Below are 25,695 nucleotides of genomic sequence, written 5' to 3' on the forward strand. Positions count from 1 at the left end.
CAGTTTAAAAGAACCATAAAAAATATGATATTAACTAAAACAATTGAATTCAACATTTTCTAAAAATTAATTTTCTAGCCAAACTGTCTTCTAGTAAATATAGTTGCGCCATGCCGATTAGGTCTTCTCTCCTCTCACTTTCAATTGTATTTTGTCAATCATAGAGTATGTAAATTATACCAGCCACAAGTACTTACTGTTTAAAATTGTACAATTGGATTGTACATCTTCAGGGATTAAGGTTACAATACAGGTATTCAGTTGCCTAGTGTGCTTTTTCCCTGAAGTGGGTGCATTATATTAAATATAATATTATTGTTAATTACAATGTACAAAATTCTTCTTTGGAAATAAAATTGAATTGAATTGAATTGAAAAGTACTTACAAATATCTATCAACTGAGCCCCCGAACAAATTGATTGCATTAAAATTTATGCTCCAAAAATTGTTCAAAATTTATATTTTAAAAATTTTTCCAAAAAATGATATTGTTTTTTTTTAATAACTCCGTTAATTTTTACAATATCTGGTTCACCTGAAAATCATTTGAAAGTTAATTCCAGGGGTTATTAAATCTCGTTAAATTTAATCTTAAAAACCCTGTACTTTTTTAAAAATAAAAGGTTAAATGGCCCCGGTTACATGGTTCTCGCAGCAAAATTTAAAATTTAAACGTTTCTATCTCGGTTATTTTCTATATTGACTTTATCGTTACCAATGAAGAGTATATTATTTACATACAAAGTATTGGAGAATCTAAAATTTATGCTAAAATAGCAGTTCTGTCAGTGGCGTAGAATTTGCGTCAACATTCTCTTTCCCCTGTAAATAAAAATAAAGTAAAAGCCCCTAGTAGTAGCCGGAAACGATTAAGTAACATAATTGAGTAGGGTGTACAGTACCTACGCTTTCTGCCAAGTATGATACGAATATGTCAAATAGTTTTAAAGTATTATTTTTTGTTAATTTATTCTTTATTTAACATTTTATGAACTCTGTGTACCCGGTACTTTAAAACTGTTAGACATACATCCTTACCATACTTAACAAAAAGTGTAGATACTGTACACCCTACTAAATTATGTTAAATAATCGTTTCTGTTACTACCAGAGGCGTACGACAGGGGAACGTGAATGTTTGACCCTTCCCAAATTCTACGCCACTGACGGAACTGCTATTTTAGCATAATTTTTAGATTCTGCAATAGTTTCTATGTAAATAATATACTCTTCATTCGTAACGATAAAGTCATTAGTTTTCGAGATATTTAAAGTTGAAAATGAAACAGCACAGTTATTTTGGTTAATGTATTATGCCACTTCGTTTGTATCTTAAAATATCTCGAAAACGAATGACATTATCGTTAGGAATGACGAGTATATTATTTACATTGAAAAAAGAAGAATCCAAAATTGCACTAAAATAGCAATTCCGCCAGTAGCGTAGAATTTGAGAAGGGTCAACCCTTCACTTTCCCCCGTCGTACGCCTCTAGTAGTAGCCTGAAACGTATGTTTAGCATAATTTAGTAGAGTGTACAGTACCCACACTTGCTGCAAAGTATGACAAGAATATGTCAAATGGCTTTTAGTAACTACAATGAAATGCAAAAAATTGAATTTTGCATGGTAGATTTAAAATGCGTTTATCTCAAAAACGTTCGAGTTTAGCGAGATGAATGTAGTATACCTTTTTTAGGTAAAAATAAAAGGGAAATAAAAGTTTTGCTCTGAAAATTATGTAGAATGGCGGATAAAGAAATTGAAGGTACAGTCGAACCCGCTTATTGGAATAGCCTTCGTGCCAAACAAAAGTATTCCTATAACCTAGATATTCTAATAACCGATCATTGGTGGCCAGAAAAAACGTTCCGGGACCTCGAGTTTCTATTCCTTAAAGCGGGATATTCCTTTAACAGGTATTCTAATAAGCGGGTTCGACTGTATTAAATGAGCGCTGATAGACGTATGTGGCGCCCTCTGGGTAAAATTTAATTTTTGGTAAGAAATTAGGGTTTTTCGTCCCAAAAAATCCCCATATACCATATTTCGTGGTATTATCACATGCCTGTCAGGAAATAGTCAAAAATCAACAAACTAAAAGTTTAACTTTGACACGCTGTATTTGGGTTATTATCAACTTTCGTACTTTAGGATTCTTCCAAATTATGTTAAGTTGTGTAAATTGAAACTATAGATTATAAAATTAGTCGTGTAAATTTATAATACCCCGTATCCCCACTTAGTATGTGGTTAGTTACCCTGAACATTCTGGGCGCGAAAAGTTTTTTCCGTACCTACTCTGGATTGTTTTTGTAATGGATTCAGAGATGGATTCGTAATAGTCTTGGTGTATGGTGAGGCGTCGATTTCAAGAAGTGTTGCTGGCTAAATGGGCGCAGTTCCCAAAGGCCATAAAAGAAGAAGAAAAAAACTTTCGTACTAAGGTGAGTTAGCTTAAATAGACCTATTTTAACTTTAGGAATCTAGGGTTAAGCTATGGCCCATTCCTTACCAAACACCCTGTATAATTACCCTATTTTTACCTGTAGTGATTTAAACGAAAAAATTGCCATTTTTGACCCTTATTTGTTAATAACTAAAATTCTCGTCTCAACTGTGACGGCCATTTTTGTATTTATAATGTATTAGGTACATAGTACACAAAAAAACCTAGTATATAGTACCTTCCTGTACGGAAAACTTGTTGCTCATCTGCTGTCTATGAGCTGATTTATTCGTGTTGCAAAAATTACAATGGAAGTTTCAGGATAACATTAAGCAAATTGATACCTCTCTACTACATATTCTAGTTGTTTCTTGTCACCCTTAGCAAAATAAATTATTATGTTGAGAACGATTTTAGAAGTGTAAATCTAAACATCAAAATAAACTATTCTAAATGGGAAATAAGCCACAATTTAACTAAAAAAATTATTTTATTACCGTTTCGACGGCCACATCGGATGTCGTTGTCAAAATACAAAATATTAATAATTTAAACAAAAATTTTGTTGCTTAGTAAAAAATTCTTCTAATAATTTAATTTAATCTGACTCATTTATATCGGCAATTCAGACATATACTATACATTTTAAAGTAGAAGACCTTAAAATGATATTGCCAATATTTATGAGTTGCGTTCCTGGGACGACTTTACTGAAAGATAGTTCATTCGATTACATGAAATCAAACCCAACCCAAGAATATCCGTCACAAAAAAGTCATAGCATGTGATCTGTCTAGACAACCACATGCAACGATGACAGTAAAATTCTCGTGTTAGAGATTCCATAGTAAATCACGAGGAAAAACCAGGAGAAAACCTCGTGATACTATCCCGACATCGTAAGTATTTGGCCTTACATTTAGTTTACTCCCAAAACTGACCAAATTCTGACTTTATATAAATACATTATTTTATATGATATATAAATAATACTAAAATATAAAATATGTACTATACTCGATATGTTATTGACTTACTAATTGTGGTATTTTCTTTCTATTGACTTCCTCTTTTAATGTGGGTAACCACATCCTCCATTTCTGCCGAGGAATTTGCGACACAATTGGTTTCATTTGGGGTAATTAGAGTCACTTCTTTGATTTTTCTCTTTTTACTATCTGTTTCTTTCAGGACTATACTTGAATCTCTCCACTAAGAATAGTTGATTACAAAAATTCCACAAGGAAATAGCTTTAGAACAACATCAAAATAAACTTATTTTAAAGTAAAATTGTGGTATATTCCCATTCCCAATAAAATACTAAAATAGTCGACAGGTCTTATGCAACAAAAATCTTTAATACTTATCTAACACATTTATGTATTTAACATTTAATTCAAAATATTTACCTGCATATGATCGCCTTTCATTTTGTTGAATAAATTTGTATTTCTCTTCAGCTTTGGCTTTATTTGGTACACCTAATTCTGTTCCATTGGACCCAGTATGACCCGCAAGGTGGGCTAACATTAAAAATAAAGGTTTTGAGGTGTTATGCTTGTGAATTATATCTATAGCTTTTTTAGAAAATAATTCTGTAACATATTTTCCTTCTAAGGACCACTGAGGCGTGAAATTGTCACGAAAATCTAAGCCCGTGAAATTCTAAAAAAATAAAACAACATTAGTATTAAAATTATAACAAAATTTCATGTATTATAGAAATTCTAATATACAGGGTGTAACAAAAAAGCAGGTCATAAATTAAATCACATATTCCGAGACCAAAAATAGTTCGATCGAACCTAACTTATCTTAGTGCAAATGTGCAATGTGCATATAAAAAAAGTTACAGCCCTTTGCAATTACCCACGTAACAGTTCGGATAATGTTCTAAGCATAGCCTACCAACATTCGTCGAAGTATATCCTTTTTAGTAGGTATATGTAATACAAGCATAGCATGTACCATAAAAAACATTCTAAATTTCATGTTCTTTGCATGTGCTTCTTGCACCGTATATACTGAGCACATTCGTGTAGGTACGTAGTACCTCGGAATGTTCGTAAAAGTTTATTCTTAAAATATACCTTAATCGAATATTCTTAGTATATGCGTAAGTATATGCAAAAGTATATGCTTAACACATCCTTGTATATACTTTTAAAATATCTTAAAAACGTATGTACCTATAGGAAGAACAATAATGTTAGCCTATAGATTATCAACTTGGTTAAGAATAATTAATAAAGTTTAGGTGTTTTGGTAGGTACTAGCGAACTATCTAATTCATTTTTTTAAACCGTTTTAATTGTATCGTAAAAAAGTTTAAAACTTAATTCTATTGAAGAAAAATGAGAAATTCTCGTTTCGTTTTCAATTGAAATAAATATACCATTTTGATTTTAGTTTATAGATGAGTATTTTTACGTATAATTTTATTTTTAAGTACATTACAATTAGTTAAGCTTTAGGTCCACCACCAAACCACGTGAAACGGGAATCCGGAAACGGCCATTCATTATCATTCTGACGTCTGACCCTTGCATTGCATGTTATACCTGCACATGGGAAGGGGGTAGGTAACAAGGGCAATATATGAAAATAGTTTCCAGTACAGTTAGGCATTTGTGTCTACGCTGTTAGGACGAAGCGAAGACGAAGTATTTCTAGCTACAAGGACTAAAACACTTTTAACAACATACATAAATAACTTTTTTATTTTGTTTGCGGGCAGCTTGAAAATAATAAATTTATATTGGTACTTCAATATTTCCTAAATACCTAGTAAGTAAAAGTATGTATATAGATACCTGTAAATTTTAGTAATTTACATACATAGGTATTATATATATTTGGCTATTATATAATATATAAGCAGCATTTTTATTTTGATGTGCACATATAATAACTAAATATATTACTTATATTTTATATATACCTACTTACCCATATAATATTTATTATACATAGGTACCCATATATCTAACTAAAATTTATGTATTTTATACTTACTTTTTACGTAATATTGTAGAATGTAATAACTACATTTTCATATGCAATTAGAATATCTAAATATAATATATTAGTAGAACCTAGGATGAGATTGGGTGATGTTGAAAACATACTTCTGAGAAATATAGCACATCCTTGGAATATTCTTCCAATATACTAAAAATGTACAATAGTACATTCTAAGTATACAACTAGAAGGTATATAGCACTTCCTTGGAATATTCTTCCTATATACTAAAAATATGTGCGATAGTACATTTTAAGTATATAAATAGAAGGTATATAGCACCTCCTTAGAACCTTCTAAAAGTATGTTTTTGGTATATACTGAAAAGAAGTGCGGTAGTATATTCTAAGTATATACATAGAACGTTTAAGTACTGTAATGTAGTATATACTCAGTATCTGCTCTGCACATTCGCAATGGTAATTACGTATATTCTCAGTATATACCTTTTCTGAAAGTATGTTCTATGAATCTACTAAGAACATGAAATTGTTATGTGGGTACAAAATGAATATCGATTTTTTTCAATATACACTGCGAGGCATAAGTTAGGGATATAGCAAATTATGCTCATTTTTGTAGTTGATTTTTTCGTGAAGAGATTAACGGATTCCGCTAGTTTTTTTTGTTAATATTTTAGATGTTTCTTTAGTATTTACACAGTTGGGCAAAGGTTTACTCAAACTTCTTTTTTATACTTACACGGGGTGGAAGAAACGAAATGTTTTTCTTATCGAATTTACCAAGCTGTGCAGCAGGGGGTTGTGAATTGCAACTTTTAGAATTCCCTCTTGTCTTCATTGCAGCATCCATCCGGCTTGCAATTTTTAGAAGCCATGGAGGTGTTACCAGGAAAATGGTCCAATATGTTTTTCAATTAAATATCTTTTAGAAATATTTTTAAATATTTTTATGAGGTTGAAAAACTTTGACTTTCATTTAGCAGATGTCGCTAGGCACCTACTCCATAACGTCAGTTGCAGTGCGAGGACTAGCTCTCGGAAAATTGTCACTTGGTTTGACATAATGGTATATATTTTTATTTTTTATACCAACTTTTGTTAGTCCCCGCTGTGATAATTCATTAGATAGTATATGGATGAATATGAATGTCAAAATACAAAAAATGTAAAAGTTCATATTTAAAATCTGTTTTACTTACTTCACTTTTATTGAGAGGATTAGGTACGCTAAGTTCATGGTTAAAATATCCGACAAAACCGCTCCAATATCCAAAATGAGTATCGAAGCCTCTTCGAGTTGGTGTGACCTCTTCACAAGCAGCTCCTAGATGCCATTTTCCAACTAAATGGGTACTATATCCTAGTTCTTTAAGTCGTTCGGGCATCGTACGGATATTTAATGGCAATGAACGGTTTTCTCCTGCGTCGAGAGGAATTCCTTGAAGACCTAAAAAGTTTTAAGAATTAGGAAAAGGAAATATCTAACATGCATAATTAAAAACGTTTTACTAATGTATTTATTTTTAACGAAAATTATTCGTTTATTTTAATTCAAAATTATTCGCAGTCGGTTCGTTCGTTTGTGCGTTGCTACCACTACAATACTTAGAGACGATCTACTAATGAAGTCTTATGTAGTTTTGTCTCCTGAATTCAAATCTGGAAACATCATTTCGATATCTCTAACCATCTTCAAGATAACCGACCTCAAAGTCGAAAATTATGATGTCACAACCTTTGCAGTATATTTTTTTTGTCGGGTGACACTCATAAACATCAGATCGAATTTGAAACGTAAACGGTTAATGTAATGTTATATGATTTACTATGCTCTGTTTTTAAACAAGGAGGGGTAATTCAAATTTACAGCGCCGTAATGCCTGTTTGTAATTGGTCCAACTGCAGGTTGGTTTACTCCACTATTATGAAATTTTGACACTAATGTCATTAATGAAATTTTGACACTACTGGCATTTCATAGGCTAATTAAGTTATATCGGCGATTTTTTGTGTTTTCTCCGTTATTCCTTTAGATTTTAATTTTCAGTCTACTTTTATATAAAAAACAGTTGTTTGTAGAACTCTTTAGCGACGTATAATATAATATGTATGGATTACCGTCGAAGGCCGATATGATCAACCAAAAAAAGAAGGAAATGTTTTAAATACTTAATTTTGTTTGTTCTATACTTCTATATAACTATTTACTGACTTGCTATAAACATTTCTACCATCATACTAATTACTTTCGGGAAATTCTACAAAATTTACTCGGGGTTAAACAAAAAGTTTAAAATTCCAAACTTTCTTTACCTTAATTTTCTAAGAACTAATTACCTATGGCTTCTATCTTTCCCGTAATAAACAATCGGTTCCTAAATCCTAATCCTAAATAACTTTCACTTCACTTTTATTTACAAAAATGTTTTTAATATTCTTCATGGAAAAATTCATTAAGGAGAAACCATTTTGCGTTGAAAGCTAATTTCTAATAAATATTTACAAATCAATATACAGGGTGTACCAAATTTATGTGCCCGCGTTATATTAAAAAAATTAAAATTTATATTCTATCTTTGATTGATAAATTGAAGCACAATAACATCCCCGCCTTGTTTTGAGATAAAATCGTTATTAATAAGTGCAACAAAAAAAATGATTTTCTCTCGACAACAAACTTTTCTCTTGTTATCATGTTATCCTACCCTAATTCTCTTATCCTACCTTAAATTTAATGCATTTGTCTTTATTCATGGTATTTGTACACATCATGGATATTGTAAACTCCTCGTATCTTTTCTGATTCCACATGCCTCAGAACATAACTGTTTATTCCATTTTCATTGTGCACGATGTATGGACCCTCGAAAATAGGCATTAGTTTTGCGCAAACGTCCCCAGTGAGATTTGATACTCGTAATGCTCTTACAAGCACCTTTTCTCCCTTCTGAAAAGTCACTGGTCGTCGTCTCCTATTATGATTTTGTCTTTGGAGATATTTCTCATTACTGCGCTGCAGCCTCCTCTGCACAGTTTCCAAAACTTGTTGGTATTCCCTCTGCTCAGGTTCTTCCCATGACCGTACTGGCATAACACCTTTCATGATATATTCCGGAGTCTCTTTTGTCACCGTACTTGGAATGATGTTTAAGTAGTTTTCTATTTCTGCCACTTTCCTATCCCATCGTCGATGTTGTCCATTTGCAGCAATGCGAAGGAATTTCGTAGTCTCCTGTATAAAACGCTCTGAAGGATTACTTTGAGGATGTCGGATACTGACAAAATTTGTCCCTATTACCCTGTCTTGAATCTGTCCCTTGAAACGCTCACTCTGGAAATACGTCGCATTGTCTAAGAGAATTATTCTTGGTGTTCCTACTGTGGCTATAAAATTGTCAATCTTTCTCATTATTCCTTCCCCCTTTGTCGTACGGCAACTGTATAACTTTACGTATTTTGAAAATATATCGACCATCACCAAAATATGTTTGTTCCTTTGCGTGGTCATTATCAGATCACTTAACATATCTATTGCTACAATATCCAATTTTTGACGGGATACAATATTTTTAGCAATATTTTCATTTCTGAAATTTCTGCTTTTATATTTTTGACATATTTCGCATTTTTGGGTCACTTCTTTGGCAATCCGGTAATCATTTCGGCAGATATAGTTTTCTCGAAAAACCAGCCAAACCTTCCTGCTACCGATATGCCCATTGTCATCGTGTAATTTTTGTATGATCCTCTCTGCCAATGTCTGTGTTACCAAATATAGTTCCTTTCCATCGATTCTTTTGAAGAAAATGTCATTTTCCCTCTGTGATTTTCATCGTGATATTTTTGAAATCTATCACATGTTTTTCTGACAATTCATCCACTCCTACGATCATATCATGCATCATGTTCGGCATTATAACACATTGTAGTGCATAAAATTTCTTCCCCAATCGAACCTTTATTCGTATTCCTTCATTTATTGTTGCCAAAGTCCGTTTATTTGCGCCCACTAAATTTACCCTGGGAATTTTGTAAATTAAATTCGTTAAATCAACCTCTTCTATTAATTTCCTGTTAATCAATGTAATTTCCGAACCAGTATCAATCATAATTTTAATCGGTTTTTCATTGATAAAACCATCTACAAATTTTAAATTTACTCCACTTCTTTTATCATTATTTCCTGCCAATTTAATAAATTCCTTCGGGTGACAAAAAATTCCTGTTTATTCCTTTGTATTTAGTGAGCGCCTTCGTGAAAAGACGCTTGCTGTTCTTCTTCGCTTCTTCTTCCGTCGCTTTGTCTCTCATCCTCATATTCACCTATTTGCGTATTGTTTACCGCTCTTCTATTTTCTCTTGGTCTGTCGGACCCGTATCGGTTTCCACGATTTTCCTGTTCATTCCTTCTATTATCATTTTTGTCTTCTTGATATGTGCGGTTGTTATTTCTATTTTGGTTTTCTCGATATCTATCTTCGTTCCATTGCCGATTTCTTTGTTCATAGTTTCCTCTTCCGTAGTCTCTATTTTCGTTTTCCCTCCTCGGAATAAATTCTCTTCTTGTATAATCTCTCCTAAAGTTTTGTCTTCTATCTCTATAGTCTTGATTTTCGCGTTGTCTATAATTTTGTTGCGATCTTCTTATTTCTCTTTCTCTCATTTTTGCTTCTCGTATTTGTAATAATTGGCATAAACTGTCGATATCTTTGTAGTTTTGTACAAAATGTCTGGCTATCAGTTCTAGTAGCTGTTCGGAAGAATAATTGTACTGTAGATGTTTTGCATTGTTGTATAATTGTAGTGCATATGTTTTTTCTGAAATACCCATTCTATCATGGTACCTCCCATTTTGCAACTCGTTGTTTATTTCTAGCTGTTGTATTTTTCCCCAGAAATAACTCAGGAACTTTTGTTCGAATTTATGCCAATTGTCCAATTCTTCTTCTTTGCTATCAAACCATAAACAACTCGCCTCATCTTTAAGATGGTTCCTTATCGTTTCTTTGGCTGTTTCGAAGTTACCGATGTATCGTACTTTCTTTGTTAAGTTAGTTATGAAAATTACTGGGTGTAATTTTTTTACGTCCCCGCCAAATCTTATTTTCACATCCTCTGTACTATGGATAATCGTTTCCCTTCTTTCTCCGGAACTTTGTTGATTCCTCATTTCCTCCATTTTTCTTTCTATTTCTCGTCTGTCTTCTTGTAATGCATTTTCAAATTTGGTTTCTAAATTTTCTAGTTCCTTTTTCTGGCAATTGTTTATCTCCTTCATTTTGATTTTGATTTCTTTAATCTCTATCTCCTGTTTCTCGCTCTTTTCTGCAATCTCTTCGATTTTTTAACCATTTCCGTTTAGATACTCTCTATATTTCTGTTGTTTTCTTCTATTGCTTGTTTTGTTTCCTCCTGATTTTCTTTCATTACTCGTTTTGTTTCTTCCTGATTTTCTTGCATTTTATCCATTTTCTTTGATGTTTCATCCATTTTTTGATCCATTTTTTGTTGTGATTCATCCATTGTCTTTGATGTTTCTTCCTGATTTTTATCCATTTTTTGTTGTGATTCATCCATTTTTTGTGACTGCAATTGCATCAGTTGTAATAATTTATCTATTCCTGATAATTCCTGTTTTTCTGATGCCATGATTGTTGTTTCGAAAATGCCTTCTTGTTCTATATGTTCTTGTTCCAAATGTTCTTCTTGTTCTAAATGTTCCTCGTGTTTTTTGTTTTCTTTGCTTTTGCTTCTGGTGGTCGGCATGTAGTTAAAATTTTCTCCCTGCCTGATACGAAATTCGAAAATACCTTGTATGCTGTAGAGACGAAAGTTTTTCTCTCCCCAAATATAATCAATTTATCACACAAATTTTTAAATTTATCAAAATTCAAATCAATCAAAAATAAAATAAATATGTAAAACTGTACCTAGATAAAAAAATAATTCAAACAAAATATTTCATAAATTGTAAATATATCAACTTTTTCCGACGGGCAAATAAATTTTCCTTCACCTGTTTGTCCGTTTCCTATCCTTTCAAATTCACAACCAGAGATACTTTAATGCCTTACGTTGGTTCGCCATGTTGTTATGATCTGCTTTCTATTACTTTTATATTAATTATTATTTATTTGATCAATTATTTAATTAACGCAAATCATACATAAAAAATATTAAGAAAAAAATCTCAGGGTGCCTTTTGTCAAAAAAATTTTAATTAAATTCTCTTAGGTTATACTTATCCTTTCTCGTGGATTCAGTATCTCTTAGTTGATCCTTATCGGGATACAATAGGAAAAGGAAATAAATAGAAAAATCATAAATAAACACATACCTTTATTATCAAAAGCAATGCTCTGTAAATTTATCAATCAAATCCTGTAGGCATAACTGTCCAAAAGAAACTTTTACCATATAAATTAATCTAATTCAAACAAATATTTATCGCTTTGTTCTTGATACCATTAATAAAACAAGCTAAACAAACAAATTTGGTATTCGCAAATTACTTACGCCCGGTTTCATAATCAACTTAAAGTGAACATTAACTAAAGTTTATTTTAACGTTGACATTTACCCATATGAATTGCATTGATAAAGGTACCAACTTAAAATTTAAAGTCCACTTTAACTGATTATGAAACCGAGCGTTATACTTCCTATTAAATTTTTGAAATGTTGGAATCTTAAATGCATATGCTTTTACGTAAAAAAAATTAACTTCTGATTATAAAGAAAATCTATCACATAGGTTATTGACTGACCTTTTTGATTCACACAAAATGATGTCTCCTCTTGACCCAAACAGCTCCTCCTTGTTGATTATGTTAGGCTACCAATCAAAGCCCTCTCCGTTCTCAGCAAAAATCCAGCAGCATACCAGCAACTATTTCTCCAAAAACACAAGCCAGGCCTCTTTTTTGCCAGTACTTGTTCAATAAACTCCAAAACTCTCTCCTCTCTTTCTCTCAACAATAACCTCCTGAGACCCAAGTATCTTTTTTACTTGGTGTCACAAATCATTTTAATAATGATAATTCTTGTAACTTACTCTCTTGGTCTTTACAGAATCAAAGAGGTATTTCTTCTCGATTTGATTTGTCTCTCGTTCCACTTTCAGCTACTCTCACTATCAAAACAAAACACTAGTACTTGCTTCTGAACTACTCACGAAAACTTTTGACTGCTCCTCTCGAATGCCCGTAACACAACTAACTTTTCTTTTCCAAACTGTCTCAACATTCAAACAAAACTTTCCCCATTCCAAATTTCCAAGCCAATCAGAAACATTTCTCTCTCCCCATTCTTTTTTTCATTCGAAAACCCACTCATACTTTCAAAATTATTTCTACCATGATACTAATTACTTTTGGGAAATTCTACAAAATTTACTCGGGGTTAAACAAAGATATTAAAATTCCAAACTTTCTTTACCTTAATTTTCTAAGAACTAATTACCTATGGCTTCTATCTTTCCCGTAATAAACAATCGGTTTAAAATACTAATCCTAAATAACTTTCACTTCACCTTTATTTACAAAAATGTTTTTAATATTCTTCATGGAAAAATTCATTAAGGAGAAACCATTTTACGTTGAAAGCTAACTTCTAATAAATATTTACAAATCAATATACAGGGTTTATCAAATTTATGTGCCCGCGTTATATTAAAAAAATTAAAATTTTTATTCTATCTTTGATTGGTAAATTGAAACACAATAATATATATATATATATATATACAAACATCGCAATGGCTGAAACAAAGAATAACGCAGCACAAAAGTGATTGTAAAACACACAAAAATACTTGTGCAGCAGCACACCATTCCATAACAACAGGACACCAATTTAATTTGTCAGATATCAAGATCTTAGATTCAGAAAGCAATTATAAGAAAAGATTGTTCCTCGAGATGTACCACATAAACAGTAATAAACGTTCAATTAATTACAAATCAGACACAAGTAGATTAAGCGAAATTTACTGCAATGTTTTAAAATTCGAAAAATAGCAGAATATTAAACAGATGGCTCGATATTGGAACTTTTGACCCTTAACACATGTGAGAAAAGATACCTGACTCAGTGCCGCCCTCGACGTTCTCGTGAAACGACATGCATAGCTTTAAGTTAAATTGCTTTATATAACATACCTACAACAATTCGTAAGTTATATCATTGTAATATTATGTTTGTACCTACTGTTAGTTAATTTTGTAGTTTGTTCCTGATGAAGATGAAAAATTAATAAATACTCATCGAAATATCTAATTCAACAGAATTAAATGTAGTTTCAATCTAAGCCACAGACCGCAATTCCCGATAATTTCAACACTGTTTTATAGTGTTATAGAATATACTTGCACGGTCGATAAATACATCGGATTTCGAATCCAGTTCTGTATATATATATATATATATATATATATATATATATATATATATATATATATATATTGGATTTCGAATCCAGTTCTATATATATATATATATATATATATATATATATATATATATATATATATATATATATATATATATATATATATATATATATATATATATATATATATACAGAACTGGATTCGAAATCCGATGTATTTATCGACCGTGCAAGTATATTCTATAACACTATAAAACAGTGTTGAAACTATCGGGAATTGCGGTCTGTGGCTTAGATTGAAACTACATTAAATTCTGTTGAATTCGATATTTCGATGAGTATTTATTAATTTTTCATCTTCATCAGGAACAAACTACAAAATTAACTAACAGTTAGGTACAAACATAATATTACAATGATATTACTTACGAATTGTTGTAGGTATGTTATATAAAGCAATTTAACTTAAAGCTATGCATGTCGTTTCACGAGAACGTCGAGGGCGGCACTGAGTCAGGTATCTTTTCTCACATGTGTTAAGGGTCAAAAGTTCCAATATCGAGCCATCTGTTTAATATTCTGCTATTTTTCGAATTTTAAAACATTGCAGTAGATTTCGCTTAATCTACTTGTGTCTGATTTGTAATTAATTGAACGTTTATTACTGTTTATGTGGTACATCTCGAGAAACAATCTTTTCTTATAATTGTTTTCTGAATCTAAGATCTTGATATCTGACAAATTAAATTGGTGTCGTGTTGTTATGGAATGGTGTGCTGCTGCACAAGTATTTTTGTGTGTTTTACAATCATTTTTGTGCTGCATTATTCTTTGTTTCAACCATTGCGATGTTTGTCCTATATACTGCCCATCACATTCGAGACAAGAAAGTTGATAGATGATGTGACTCTGATTTAGAAGCGGTGCCTGGTCTTTAAGCTTCGAGAATAAGCTATAGTTGGATATGCTATTGTATTTCGCTATTTTGATTTTAGGAATTCCGTTCAGCAGCTTGATTATATTGTTGGTTAAGCCATTTTGGCTTACAAGCCATGCTGGTTAGCATACAACGGCTATCCAAGTAAAATTCTTAAGCAACTGATATATAACTCAGACTTATAATACGGGCAACGTGACAACAGACCATCAGATCCCGTGATTTACAAAAAGTTGCCCTTCATAAATGGCTTAACCAACAATATAATCAAGCTGCTGAACGAAATTCCTAAAATCAAAATAGCGAAATACAATAGCATATCCAACTATAGCTTATTCTCGAAGCTTAAAGACCAGGCACCGCTTCTAAATCAGAGTCATATCATCTATCAACTTTCTTGTCTCGAATGTGATGGGCAGTATATAGGACAAACATCGCAATGGTTGAAACAAAGAATAACGCAGCACAAAAGTGATTGTAAAACACACAAAAATACTTGTGCAGCAGCACACCATTCCATAACAACAGGACACCAATTTAATTTGTCAGATATCAAGATCTTAGATTCAGAAAACAATTATAAGAAAGGATTGTTTCTCGAGATGTACCACATAAACAGTAATAAACGTTCAATTAATTACAAATCAGACACAAGTAGATTAAGCGAAATCGACTGCAATGTTTTAAAATTCGAAAAATAGCAGAATATTAAACAGATGGCTCGATATTGGAAATTTTGACCCTTAACACATGTGAGAAAAGATACCTGACTCAGTGCCGCCCTCGACGTTCTCGTGAAACGACATGCATAGCGTTAAGTTAAATTGCTTTATATAACATACCTACAACAATTCGTAAGTTATATCATTGTAATATTATGTTTGTACCTAACTGTTAGTTAATTTTGTAGTTTGTTCCTGATGAAGATGAAAAATTAATAAATACTCATCGAAATATCGAATTCAACAGAATTAAATGTAGTTTTAATCTAAGCCACAGACCGCAATTCCCGATAATTTCAACACTGTTTTATAGTGTTATAGAATATATATATATATATATATATATATATATATATATTGTTATATTTCTATTTGATATGAAAATTAAATTTTAATAATTATAAACAAAATTCAATTTAATATAAAATATTTTCAATTTTCTCAACCACGGGCATATAAATTTAGAACAACCTGTATACAACAAATTGTTATATTTAATTTTAAGAAGTGATTAAACGAAACTCGGGACAATGCGCTTAGAACAAACAAAGTGAATGGCGCGTACCATTATCGTTGTTCGCGGAAGGTTCGATCATTAGCCTATGCTAAATAAAACTCAAGTGAAATCGATAATAGGTCATTATCGTAGTTCGCGGAAGGTTCGATCATTAGCTTATGCTAAATAAGACTCAGTTGAAGTAGATAATAGATCATTAAATTTTGTAAATAGTAGAAAGTAATTTTAGAATGGGAATTAACTATTTTTCTTTTGAAATCCATTAAGCATATTTAGAAAGATTAAAAATTGGTTTTGAGGAATACTGCGAATGAGAGTTGGTGGTGGAAGTTTGATTTGTGAATCTGGAAGGGATATTTAGAAAGTAGGGGAATGAATGACAAATAGAGAGCAGAATGTTTTGAGCTGTCGAGAAGTGAAGTCCAGTAGTAGACGGTAGTGTACGGAGAGTGAGAAAGCCGGTGTAGTTCCGTGAGTGTGGAGTATATATCGTGGAACGAGAGGCAGGCCAGGTTGAGAGTAAAAGAACCTCCTTGAGCCAAGAGTTCCCGGTAGCTGATTGCAGTTTCGAAAAAGGTAGAACACAGCATCACGACAGAAGCAGGAAACGAGAGCTATACGAGCTAGTTTCAAAGGAGAACATTACTGGAAGCCAGGACGAGGTTTTGATCGCAGCCAAGGATAGCAGGAAACGGGTTTTGTGTGAAGACATTCTCAGTTCACCAGAAAAAGGTCAGTCTCATTTGTTTGGACATGAATGTATGGGTTTTTCGTATTAAATACCACATTTAAAATTGAAGAAACATAATCAATAATATCAGAAAAGCTTCATCAAACTTAAATAGAATTGTTGCTAATAAATCAAAATAGTTAAATGTTAATAAAAACTTTCAATTGGAAACCAAAAGGAAATAAGATTCCCATGTGTAAATGTTATGTTTAAGAATAATAAGATATAGCAAATATTAAGCAGTGATTGCCATTTAAATAAAATAAACAATATTTTGATTATAATTGTAACCCATATGTGTGTATTATTTTATTCTTTTCTTTCCTATTGTAACAAAATACTACTTTGCAGTAGTATTTGTAGAACTAGAATGTTAAGGTGAAATGAGTGAGTGGGTGAGGAACTGATAATAGAAGTATGGGGAGACAGAGGCAAACTAAATAGAATTGGCTAGCAAGAAATGCAAGAGAACGACTTGACACTCAAGGATGGGTACGGCTCGTTTGCATGCCTGTCGAAGAACAGTAGCTTAAACTAAAGAGGGATGATGACTAGAACCAGATATATGAATATAAAAAGAGAAGCTTATAAAATAGATAGAATAAATATTAATATAATAAAAATAGAAAAATATAAGAGATAAATAAAATAGACTAAATTGCGGGCGCCAGAAGTAGGGATGGACCGAACTCCCAGGTATCTTACACTGCTGTAAATTATTCAATATATTAAATTATTAAATTCAAAAATGGGAAAAAAAAAATTGATATACAAACAAATAAATATTTATTAAAATATAACTACCTAGATTATTGACAACCTCTGAGTTAGAAAAAATACAACCTATGTAACTCTAAAATGACAATTTGACTTAACTACTTATCTGAATATGAGTATACAACTATAATTACATTAGTACTGGGGTAGCTCTTATATGGAGCGTACCCCCAACTTACACTAAGGTTAAACAACAACCTTCACCAAATAATCGTACGATTGTAATACGTACAGGAACGTTAAATACTACAAGAAATCAATACTAAAATACCTACCTAGGATGAACCATACAAATATATATAACTCAATGAGTTGAATAGGCAACACCTAACTGAACCAACGCAGTCCTGAATGATAAAGATCCTTTTTCTGACTCGTGGTTTTTAATAATGACCAAGTAAAACTAATAGCTATCCTGAAGGGATAGGGATTAGGGATTGAATTTAATTTAATAACAAATGAATTTAAGTTAAGCAAACAAATTGGGAATTTAAATTACAAGAAACAAGCTAATAATATTAAAATATATATATAGTTATATGAAAAATATGGGAAACAAGTCTAATAATATTAATAAAAAATAAATGTAAGGAACTACTGTATGGGAAAAGGTTATTTGGGCCCAAATTATCCTCTTTTACAAAGAGACATACAGGTGTGGGAGCGCTATTGAATTATGTGTATGTTAATTACTTAAATGTTCTGGATATTATAAAAAAAAAATAAGTGTATAAGTGTACTGGTATAGGTAGATAACTATTGCACTGTTAAATATAAAAAGTTCCCGAAACAAACCCAATTGACCTGATATTGTCCCCACAAGTTTTCCTTACTACTTCTCAGTAAAGTCTTAAGCACAGAATGGTGCTACGCAGTCAACCGTAACACGGCAATTCTCCAAAATGCAGGATAATGAAGAACAAAAATTACATGTTCCTCTAGTACTTGTCACCTAGGTGACTTGGTCGAAAAGCGGTCCTTCTCAGGTGGTAGGAGTAGTTAAAAGTTTTTCCCCAGTGGCTAAAAAAAATAGAATCCTGGTTTTACTTCCTTGTAATAATGTAGGGAAAAGTCAGAGAAAGAAAAACAAAAATCAGTAAGTTTTTATTTAGAATAAAGAAGAATCAGAAAAAGCTATCTCATTAGAAAGGAAAAAACAATCTTCCACTAGACTGTTTGGTGACCTTGTCATAAGATTGGCATATAAAATGGCCTTGACTCGATAATATGTAGACAAGTAAGTCTAAAATTCAAATGCTGAATATATTTATTTTGGAAATAGCTTTTCATAAAAAAATAGTATAGTTATTAAATGATATGGAATAATGCCAAAGTAGTGTAAATTTTTATGAAAATACCAAATATCGGAACAGGATCGGTGGATATGATGTACGGAATTTACTATGTTTCAGAACTTCATGATTATAATATATAAAATTGGAATTGGGTAATATGTGATGTAACATAACCCCACAAATTAAGAGAGATAATTTTTTAAGATTTATGACAAAATACTTTCCTTCTTAGTGGATATTACAGACAATGAAATAGTTAAAAGATACCAGCCTGAATTAATAAGCTCACTGCAAGATTTAATAGTAAAATTTTTTTGAAGACGTCAAATAAGACAAAAACAAATATGGCGTTATAGTAGCGTGTAAAAACAAAAAATTATTTACCAGATAAACCACAAATCACTGCTGCGAACCTCCAACCTCGTTTCTTCAGCCCACTAAACACATACGTAATAAACTTGGATAATTTATTTTCAAAATAATACTATGACTTGAAACAAGAATGAAATATTCGCCACTTTTACGTGGATAGGTTATCTGCCACTAGGTACTTATTCGGTTGAAGTCTCCGACCAAAGTGATATCTTATTTTCCGTTCTACGCCGACCATGTCACAATACGGTTCATGGGTTTACCGCCAGGAGTACACAAGGTACAAAACGTACAGGTCTGCTAATCTATAGGTTTGTGATGACGTCAGTGAAAGACGAAATATTTATTAGTAATTGTTTCAAGTAGAATTTAATAACAGAACATTATTAAAATTTAAATCGCATAACAATAAAAATGATTAGAAGTTAACGGAATGTTATAATCCCCTCCTACTGGGAGAAAAAAAAATTTTTAAGCAATTTTTTTTTTTTTCATTCAAATTATCATAACTAAGTGGTAATAATCTATCATTCTACGGTGATCCGCAAGACTATGAGTAACCACAAATTAAGGATCAAGGGAAAGAAGGATGATCACTACACCAAAACTATGAATCGCAAAAGATGACTTGAAGTCATATTAAAATGTCATCGACATTTTATCTGAAAGCCTAAACATAAGCTAAATAATATACTAAAGTTCATAATGACAAATAAATGTCGAACTGGCACTAAATCCAAAATTGAACTATCCATGGACATCAAATTTATAGAGGGTATATCCAAGGACGAACAACCAGGCCAAGGTATGAGCCAATTCGCACCATAACACAAGTAAATATACTAAAGTATGACAAAAGAAATCAAAACTAAAATCAGTGAAGAATCGAACACTTAATCCAAAATTGAACTACCAATGGACACCAGATTCATAATAGCATATCCAGAGAAGAACAATCAGGAATATTTATGGAACAATTCTCACCAGTGCCAAATAATACAAATAGTAAGCATATCAAAGTTATCCAAAACTCATTAATCAAAATAAATGTGGAATCGGACACTTAATCCAAAGTCGGACTATCAATGGACACCAGATTCATAAAGCATATCCATAGAAGGACGACCAGGAAGATTTATGGACCAATTCGCACCAATACTAAATCAACCAATACTAAATCACATAAATTAATTAGGCCTATGTACAACCACAACTGGTATACGAGCCTATACAACTAAATAAACAAAATAAGTGAGGACTCGGACGCTTTATCCAAAATCGGACTATCAATGGACACCAGATTTATAAGAGCATATCCAAAGAAGAACGATCAGGAAGATTTGTGTACCAATTCTCACTAATACTAAATAAATTAAATTAGGTCTATCGACTAAAGTAAGTCGTTGACTAACAAAAATTGGTATGTGTTGTTGTTCACTAGCTATAGCATGTAGCTACAATAGATGCATGGGAATAAGAGATACAGATAACGTACCAATTGTAATAATAAAATCTAAATGGTGAACTGACAAGGGCTATGACACCATGATACATGATAGAGAAAAAAAATATAACGAGAACGAGCAACCAATTTTGAATAAAACTGTAGATTCATGCGCTCTCGCATACATAGAATTATCCAGGAAATATCCCTGAATCTAAATGACAAAACTAATGCCTCAGGAAAGAAGAGGGAATGAAATAAAAAGAAACAATTAATTTGTCGAAACACCCTCAATACTGAATTAAATAAACCTACGATGTATAGGGAAAAACAAAGCATTGATTGATAAATACGTGTACACTAGAATATTTACCATCAACGGTCAAGGTTTAACATACTATGAAATAGGAGATAAAATATAAACTAAGTAAACTTCCCTATCAACGTATAAAAAGGTAAATGGAATAATTGGACTAAATACACTATGTGATGACGAATAGACTTCTGCGTACTCTGCCATGAAAACACAGATTACGAAGTCGTATAGCAATGACCAGTTGCTGAACTTCGAACCCACGGATTCATTAGCTAGCATTGACAAAGCATTGGCAGACTAGTTCATAAGAAAAAAATCCATACATACATCAAAATTCCAACCTAATTACAGAATCATACAGTGTAGGGCATAACGATATAAATGATTACAAAGATATCCGTGACAAATGTGGATAAAGTAAACCAATATCAAATTAAAAACCACAACATCTTTCCAATATGGCAAATCCAATAACAAGATAAAAGATATATAAAAAAATAGGATGTAATCAAATATCAAAAATACAACATACAACCTAAGATAAGTAATGTATAATATTGTTAGTTCCATAGTTCCATACCAAATATCAATATTAAACCAACGTACTTGTATGACTCTACATATTCAAATATATACTTAAATATACAATAATCAACATCCCTCCTATGCTAAGGGGTGATGTGCACATACTAAAAAATACAAGTAGGTTCTTATTAACTAGATGATCCAACTGACAGGGTTAGTAATTAAAAATGTTGATTCATAATAATTAAAGTGCAACAATAATGAAAAAAAATTGATAAGCTCATGCATAAGAGTATTACATAAATAATTAACCTAATGATTCATAAATTGGAAGTCATCTACCAACCATGCCAAAAGACAAAAATTGTACCTGCTCTATCTGGTGAATAAAATATTAAACTAAAATATCAAATCATAATAAGGATTGAGCTAAAGAAAAATAGAGGAAGAGGTTAGCTCTAAAAACCCTATAGAGTTAATCTTCTTCCGAAGATGACGAATCAACTTCATCCCTGGTGTTATCAGGCAGTAAATCCTTTACGTGAAATTGTCCAATTCGTTTGTTAGTCGCATTGTCCTTCAATTCATAAACTAACGGAGATATTACCTTCACGACCGTACAAGGAATATATTTCTGGCAAAATTTTGCCGAAATAGCATCACCCTTATTGGACTTCACAAAGTTTCGCTTCAACACTCTATCTCCAACGAAGAATCGCAGATCTCTTTTCCTCAAGTTATACTGCTGCTGGTTCCTTAGATAGGAAGTTTTTAACTTCTTGCGAATGTCAGAAAAAATTTGAGGTAGAGTCTGGAGATCATCTAAGCGATGAAGGTTATCGGATATCTGAGGTAGATTTGTGGAAGTGTCTGAAATTGCACCAAAATAGTCACCAGATAAAGCAACATTTCTACCAAAATTGAGATATGCAGGAGAACATTGGGTAACCTCATGGACAGAGGTCCTTATGGCTTGAGCTATGGAATGGATATATTGATCCCAAGCTCTGTGATCTGGGAATGTATAGGACCTTAGGGCTGTGACAATACTGCGATTCACTCTCTCCGTATGATTGGCTTGAGGATGGTAGGCAGCATTATAGAAGGTCTTCTGAACCTTATATTTAGTTAGAAGGTCTTTAAAAGCCTTCGATACAAACTGAGGACCATTGTCACATGACACAATTTGGGGAACACCGAACAACAAAAAGACTTGTTCCTCTAAATATTTCAAAATTGCTGGAGTTGTGGCCTGACGAAGAGGACAAACTAAAGGAAATTTGGTGAAATAATCCACAACTACCAAGCAATAAGTATTACCCTTATAGCTACGAGGATAAGGTCCAATGAGATCCAACGAGATCATCTGCCAAGGAAAATTAATATTCCTAAAGGAACCCATTAGTCCAGCTTGTGGTAAATTACTGGGTTTACAAGTTGCACAAACTATACACTTAGAGATATACCTTTTGATAGACTTGCGCATGCCAGGCCAATAATATAATTCGGCAATTCGATTAAAAGTTTTATAAAAACCAAAATGTCCAGCAGTAACTTCATCATGAAACATACGTAAAATGTTCTCCCTATTTGGCGTAGGTACAACTATTTTCCAATCTGACATATTGGATAAGGCCTCCATAGGACTTAAGATATGTTTGTAGAGTACATTGTTCTCTACCTTAAAATCAGGATAATTTTGTGGGTCTTGAGTAACCCTATCAATCATATTCTGATACCACTCGTCAGGAGTTAAGGTGGACAAATCTAAGACATTAAGATCATGGACACGGGAAAGAGCATCAGCCACCACTACACCGTTGGCCTTTCGATGAACAATCTTATAGGAATAGGCAGCCAGTTTGCATATCCATCGGGAAAGTCTCTGAGATGGGTTTTTCATACTATGAAGCCATACCAAGGAACTATGGTCCGTAATTATGGTGAAATTACGGCCCTCTAAATAATAACGAAATGCTTCTAACCCATGTATGATAGCTAAGAGTTCTTTCTCAGTGGTGGAATAGTTTTTCTGGGCCTTATTCAATTTCTTACTCGTGTAAGCTATGGGATGTTCCAAGCCATCTTTCAACTGGAACAATACGCCACCAGAAGCAGTATTAGAGCAATCAGTCATCAAATAAAAATGCTCATTAAAATTAGGTGACATCATGACTGGTGCGCTAGTTAAAGCCTCTTTAACGCGCCTAAAAGCTTCATCGGCCTCAGGAGTCCAGGTAATGGTCTGCCCCTTTTTCCTGTTCTTCAAAAGATCCGTAAGAGGTGATAACAAGGTAGAGTATGAAGGTACAAACCGGCGGTAATATCCACACATTCCCAATATCCTACGGACTTGGGTGGTGGTCTTAGGTATAGGAAAATTCTTAATAGCAACTATTTTCTCAGGATCAGTCCTTAGACCCTGATTATCAACAACATAACCCAAAAACTTAAGACTAGGGCGACAAAACTGACACTTATCCAGATTAATTGTTAGATTAGCTTCCTTAAGACGTAAAAACAATTTATCTAAAATTTCCATATGAAGGGAAAAATCGGGAGTGACTACTAAAATATCGTCCAAATAATAGAAAACATAGGGCTCTAACTGTGGACCAATGACTAAATCCATCAGACGACACATTGTCTGAGGAGCAGAAACAAGACCAAAAGGCATGGTGACAAACTGGAATAATCCTTTACCACTGACAGCGAAAGCAGTATATTTCTTGCTCTCTTCACTCAATGGGATCTGTAAGAAAGCCTTAGACAAATCTATCGAAGAGATGTATTTGGCATTCTGAAGTTTGCTCAAAATCACATCAATTCGGGGAATAGGATAAGCATCCCTGTTAGTGGTGATACTGTTTAGTTTTCGACCATCAAAGCAGATCCTGAAGGATCCATCCTTCTTCTTTGTTAACCAGAGTGGGGAACAATAGGACGACGTTGAATGTTCTATGATATTTAAAGCAAGCATCGAATCTACTTCTTTTTCTAAATCTGCCTGCCAGGCTTGAGCTATGGGATACTGATATAATCTGAAAGGAGTAGGATTTCCCACCTCAATAGTGTGAGATATTAATGAAGTACGGCATAGTTTGTCATTTGAAGAAATAGTAGTAAACTGAGAGATCATATTCTCCAATTGCCTTTGTTCAGAACTAGATAAACTGGAAAAATCATGTATAGCACTAAGGGTAGACAGATTGAATTCAGATATGGAAAAAGAAAAATCAGAACAACTTAAAGTGCTATTAAAAGCATTGAAAAAGTCCATACCTAAAATTATAGAATTCTGTACAGAAGGAATAACATAAAATGTAATTTGCCTACATAAATTTGCCACTGTGATTTCAATTTGTAGTTTGCCTGTAATAGACTGAACTGTACCATCTGCTGTAGATACTTGCAAGGATGAAATGGGCATAATGGGAATATTAGCATTTTTCAATAAATTTAATGAATGTGCTCCTATCAACGAAATATTAGAGCCACTATCTAATAAAGCTAAACACGATTGTCCTAAAATTTGGATAGGTAAATATGGCCTATTATCATTTTGTTTCCTAACCAATAAAGAATTAATATCTAAATCTAAAATATTTGGTTGGCTACAACCGTTATATGGAACTACTTCACTATCAAAAACATTATTATACTTAACACTACTCATTAAAGAAGAATTTGTGGGGTTGTAATCATGTGAATCCTGCGAATTCAACGTATCCTGACTCAAAGTTAATTTCTGGACTGATTTTGATTTGTGGTGTGTGCTTGTTTCTTGAATGAAACTCTCTTCCCTTTCCGACTGGAAGATGGGTTTGAGTTGCTGGGTGTGCTTGGGCCAGCGGTCTCGTTTTCTGATGGGGTTTGATTCCCTGATTGGGTGTTGGACGGAGAAACGCTCAGGGGACGGACCTCCGACATTTCGTTTCCCGAACACTTAAAACAATTTCTTTTGAGAGTATTTTCCCTACCGCAACCGTGACAGAAAATACGAGTTTGTGGGATACCACAATCATTGAACTTATGATTAGACTGGTGACAATTCCAGCAAACAACAGAACTAAAAACAGAAACATTATGTTCATGGCCCTTATTTTGCCAAGAACGTTGTCTATAGGAAGTTGGCTGAGAAGAGGAATTAGAAGAGGGTCGAGATGAAGATGAAGGCTGAGAAGACCAGGATAACGTTTCCTCCAAACGTTTGCACTTTACAGTGAGATCATCAAT

At 32.7% G+C, this 25,695-nt stretch overlaps 1 protein-coding gene across 2 annotated transcripts in view; it reads right to left on the reverse strand.

Annotated features, from left to right (window-relative positions):
• The window catches only part of LOC126880258 (arylsulfatase B-like), a 190,533-nt gene that overhangs the window by 47,704 nt on the left and 117,134 nt on the right, over window positions 1-25,695 (reverse strand). For both annotated transcript variants that reach the window (XM_050644028.1, XM_050644027.1), the window contains 2 exons: window positions 6,635-6,882; window positions 3,860-4,115 (listed from right to left, as the gene is read on the reverse strand). In XM_050644028.1, coding sequence (XP_050499985.1) covers window positions 3,860-4,115; window positions 6,635-6,882 — 504 coding nt within the window. The remainder of the gene's footprint in view (window positions 1-3,859; window positions 4,116-6,634; window positions 6,883-25,695) is intronic.

This window comes from Diabrotica virgifera, chromosome 2 (genome assembly GCF_917563875.1).
Source record: "Diabrotica virgifera virgifera chromosome 2, PGI_DIABVI_V3a".
NCBI lineage: Eukaryota > Metazoa > Arthropoda > Insecta > Coleoptera > Chrysomelidae > Diabrotica > Diabrotica virgifera.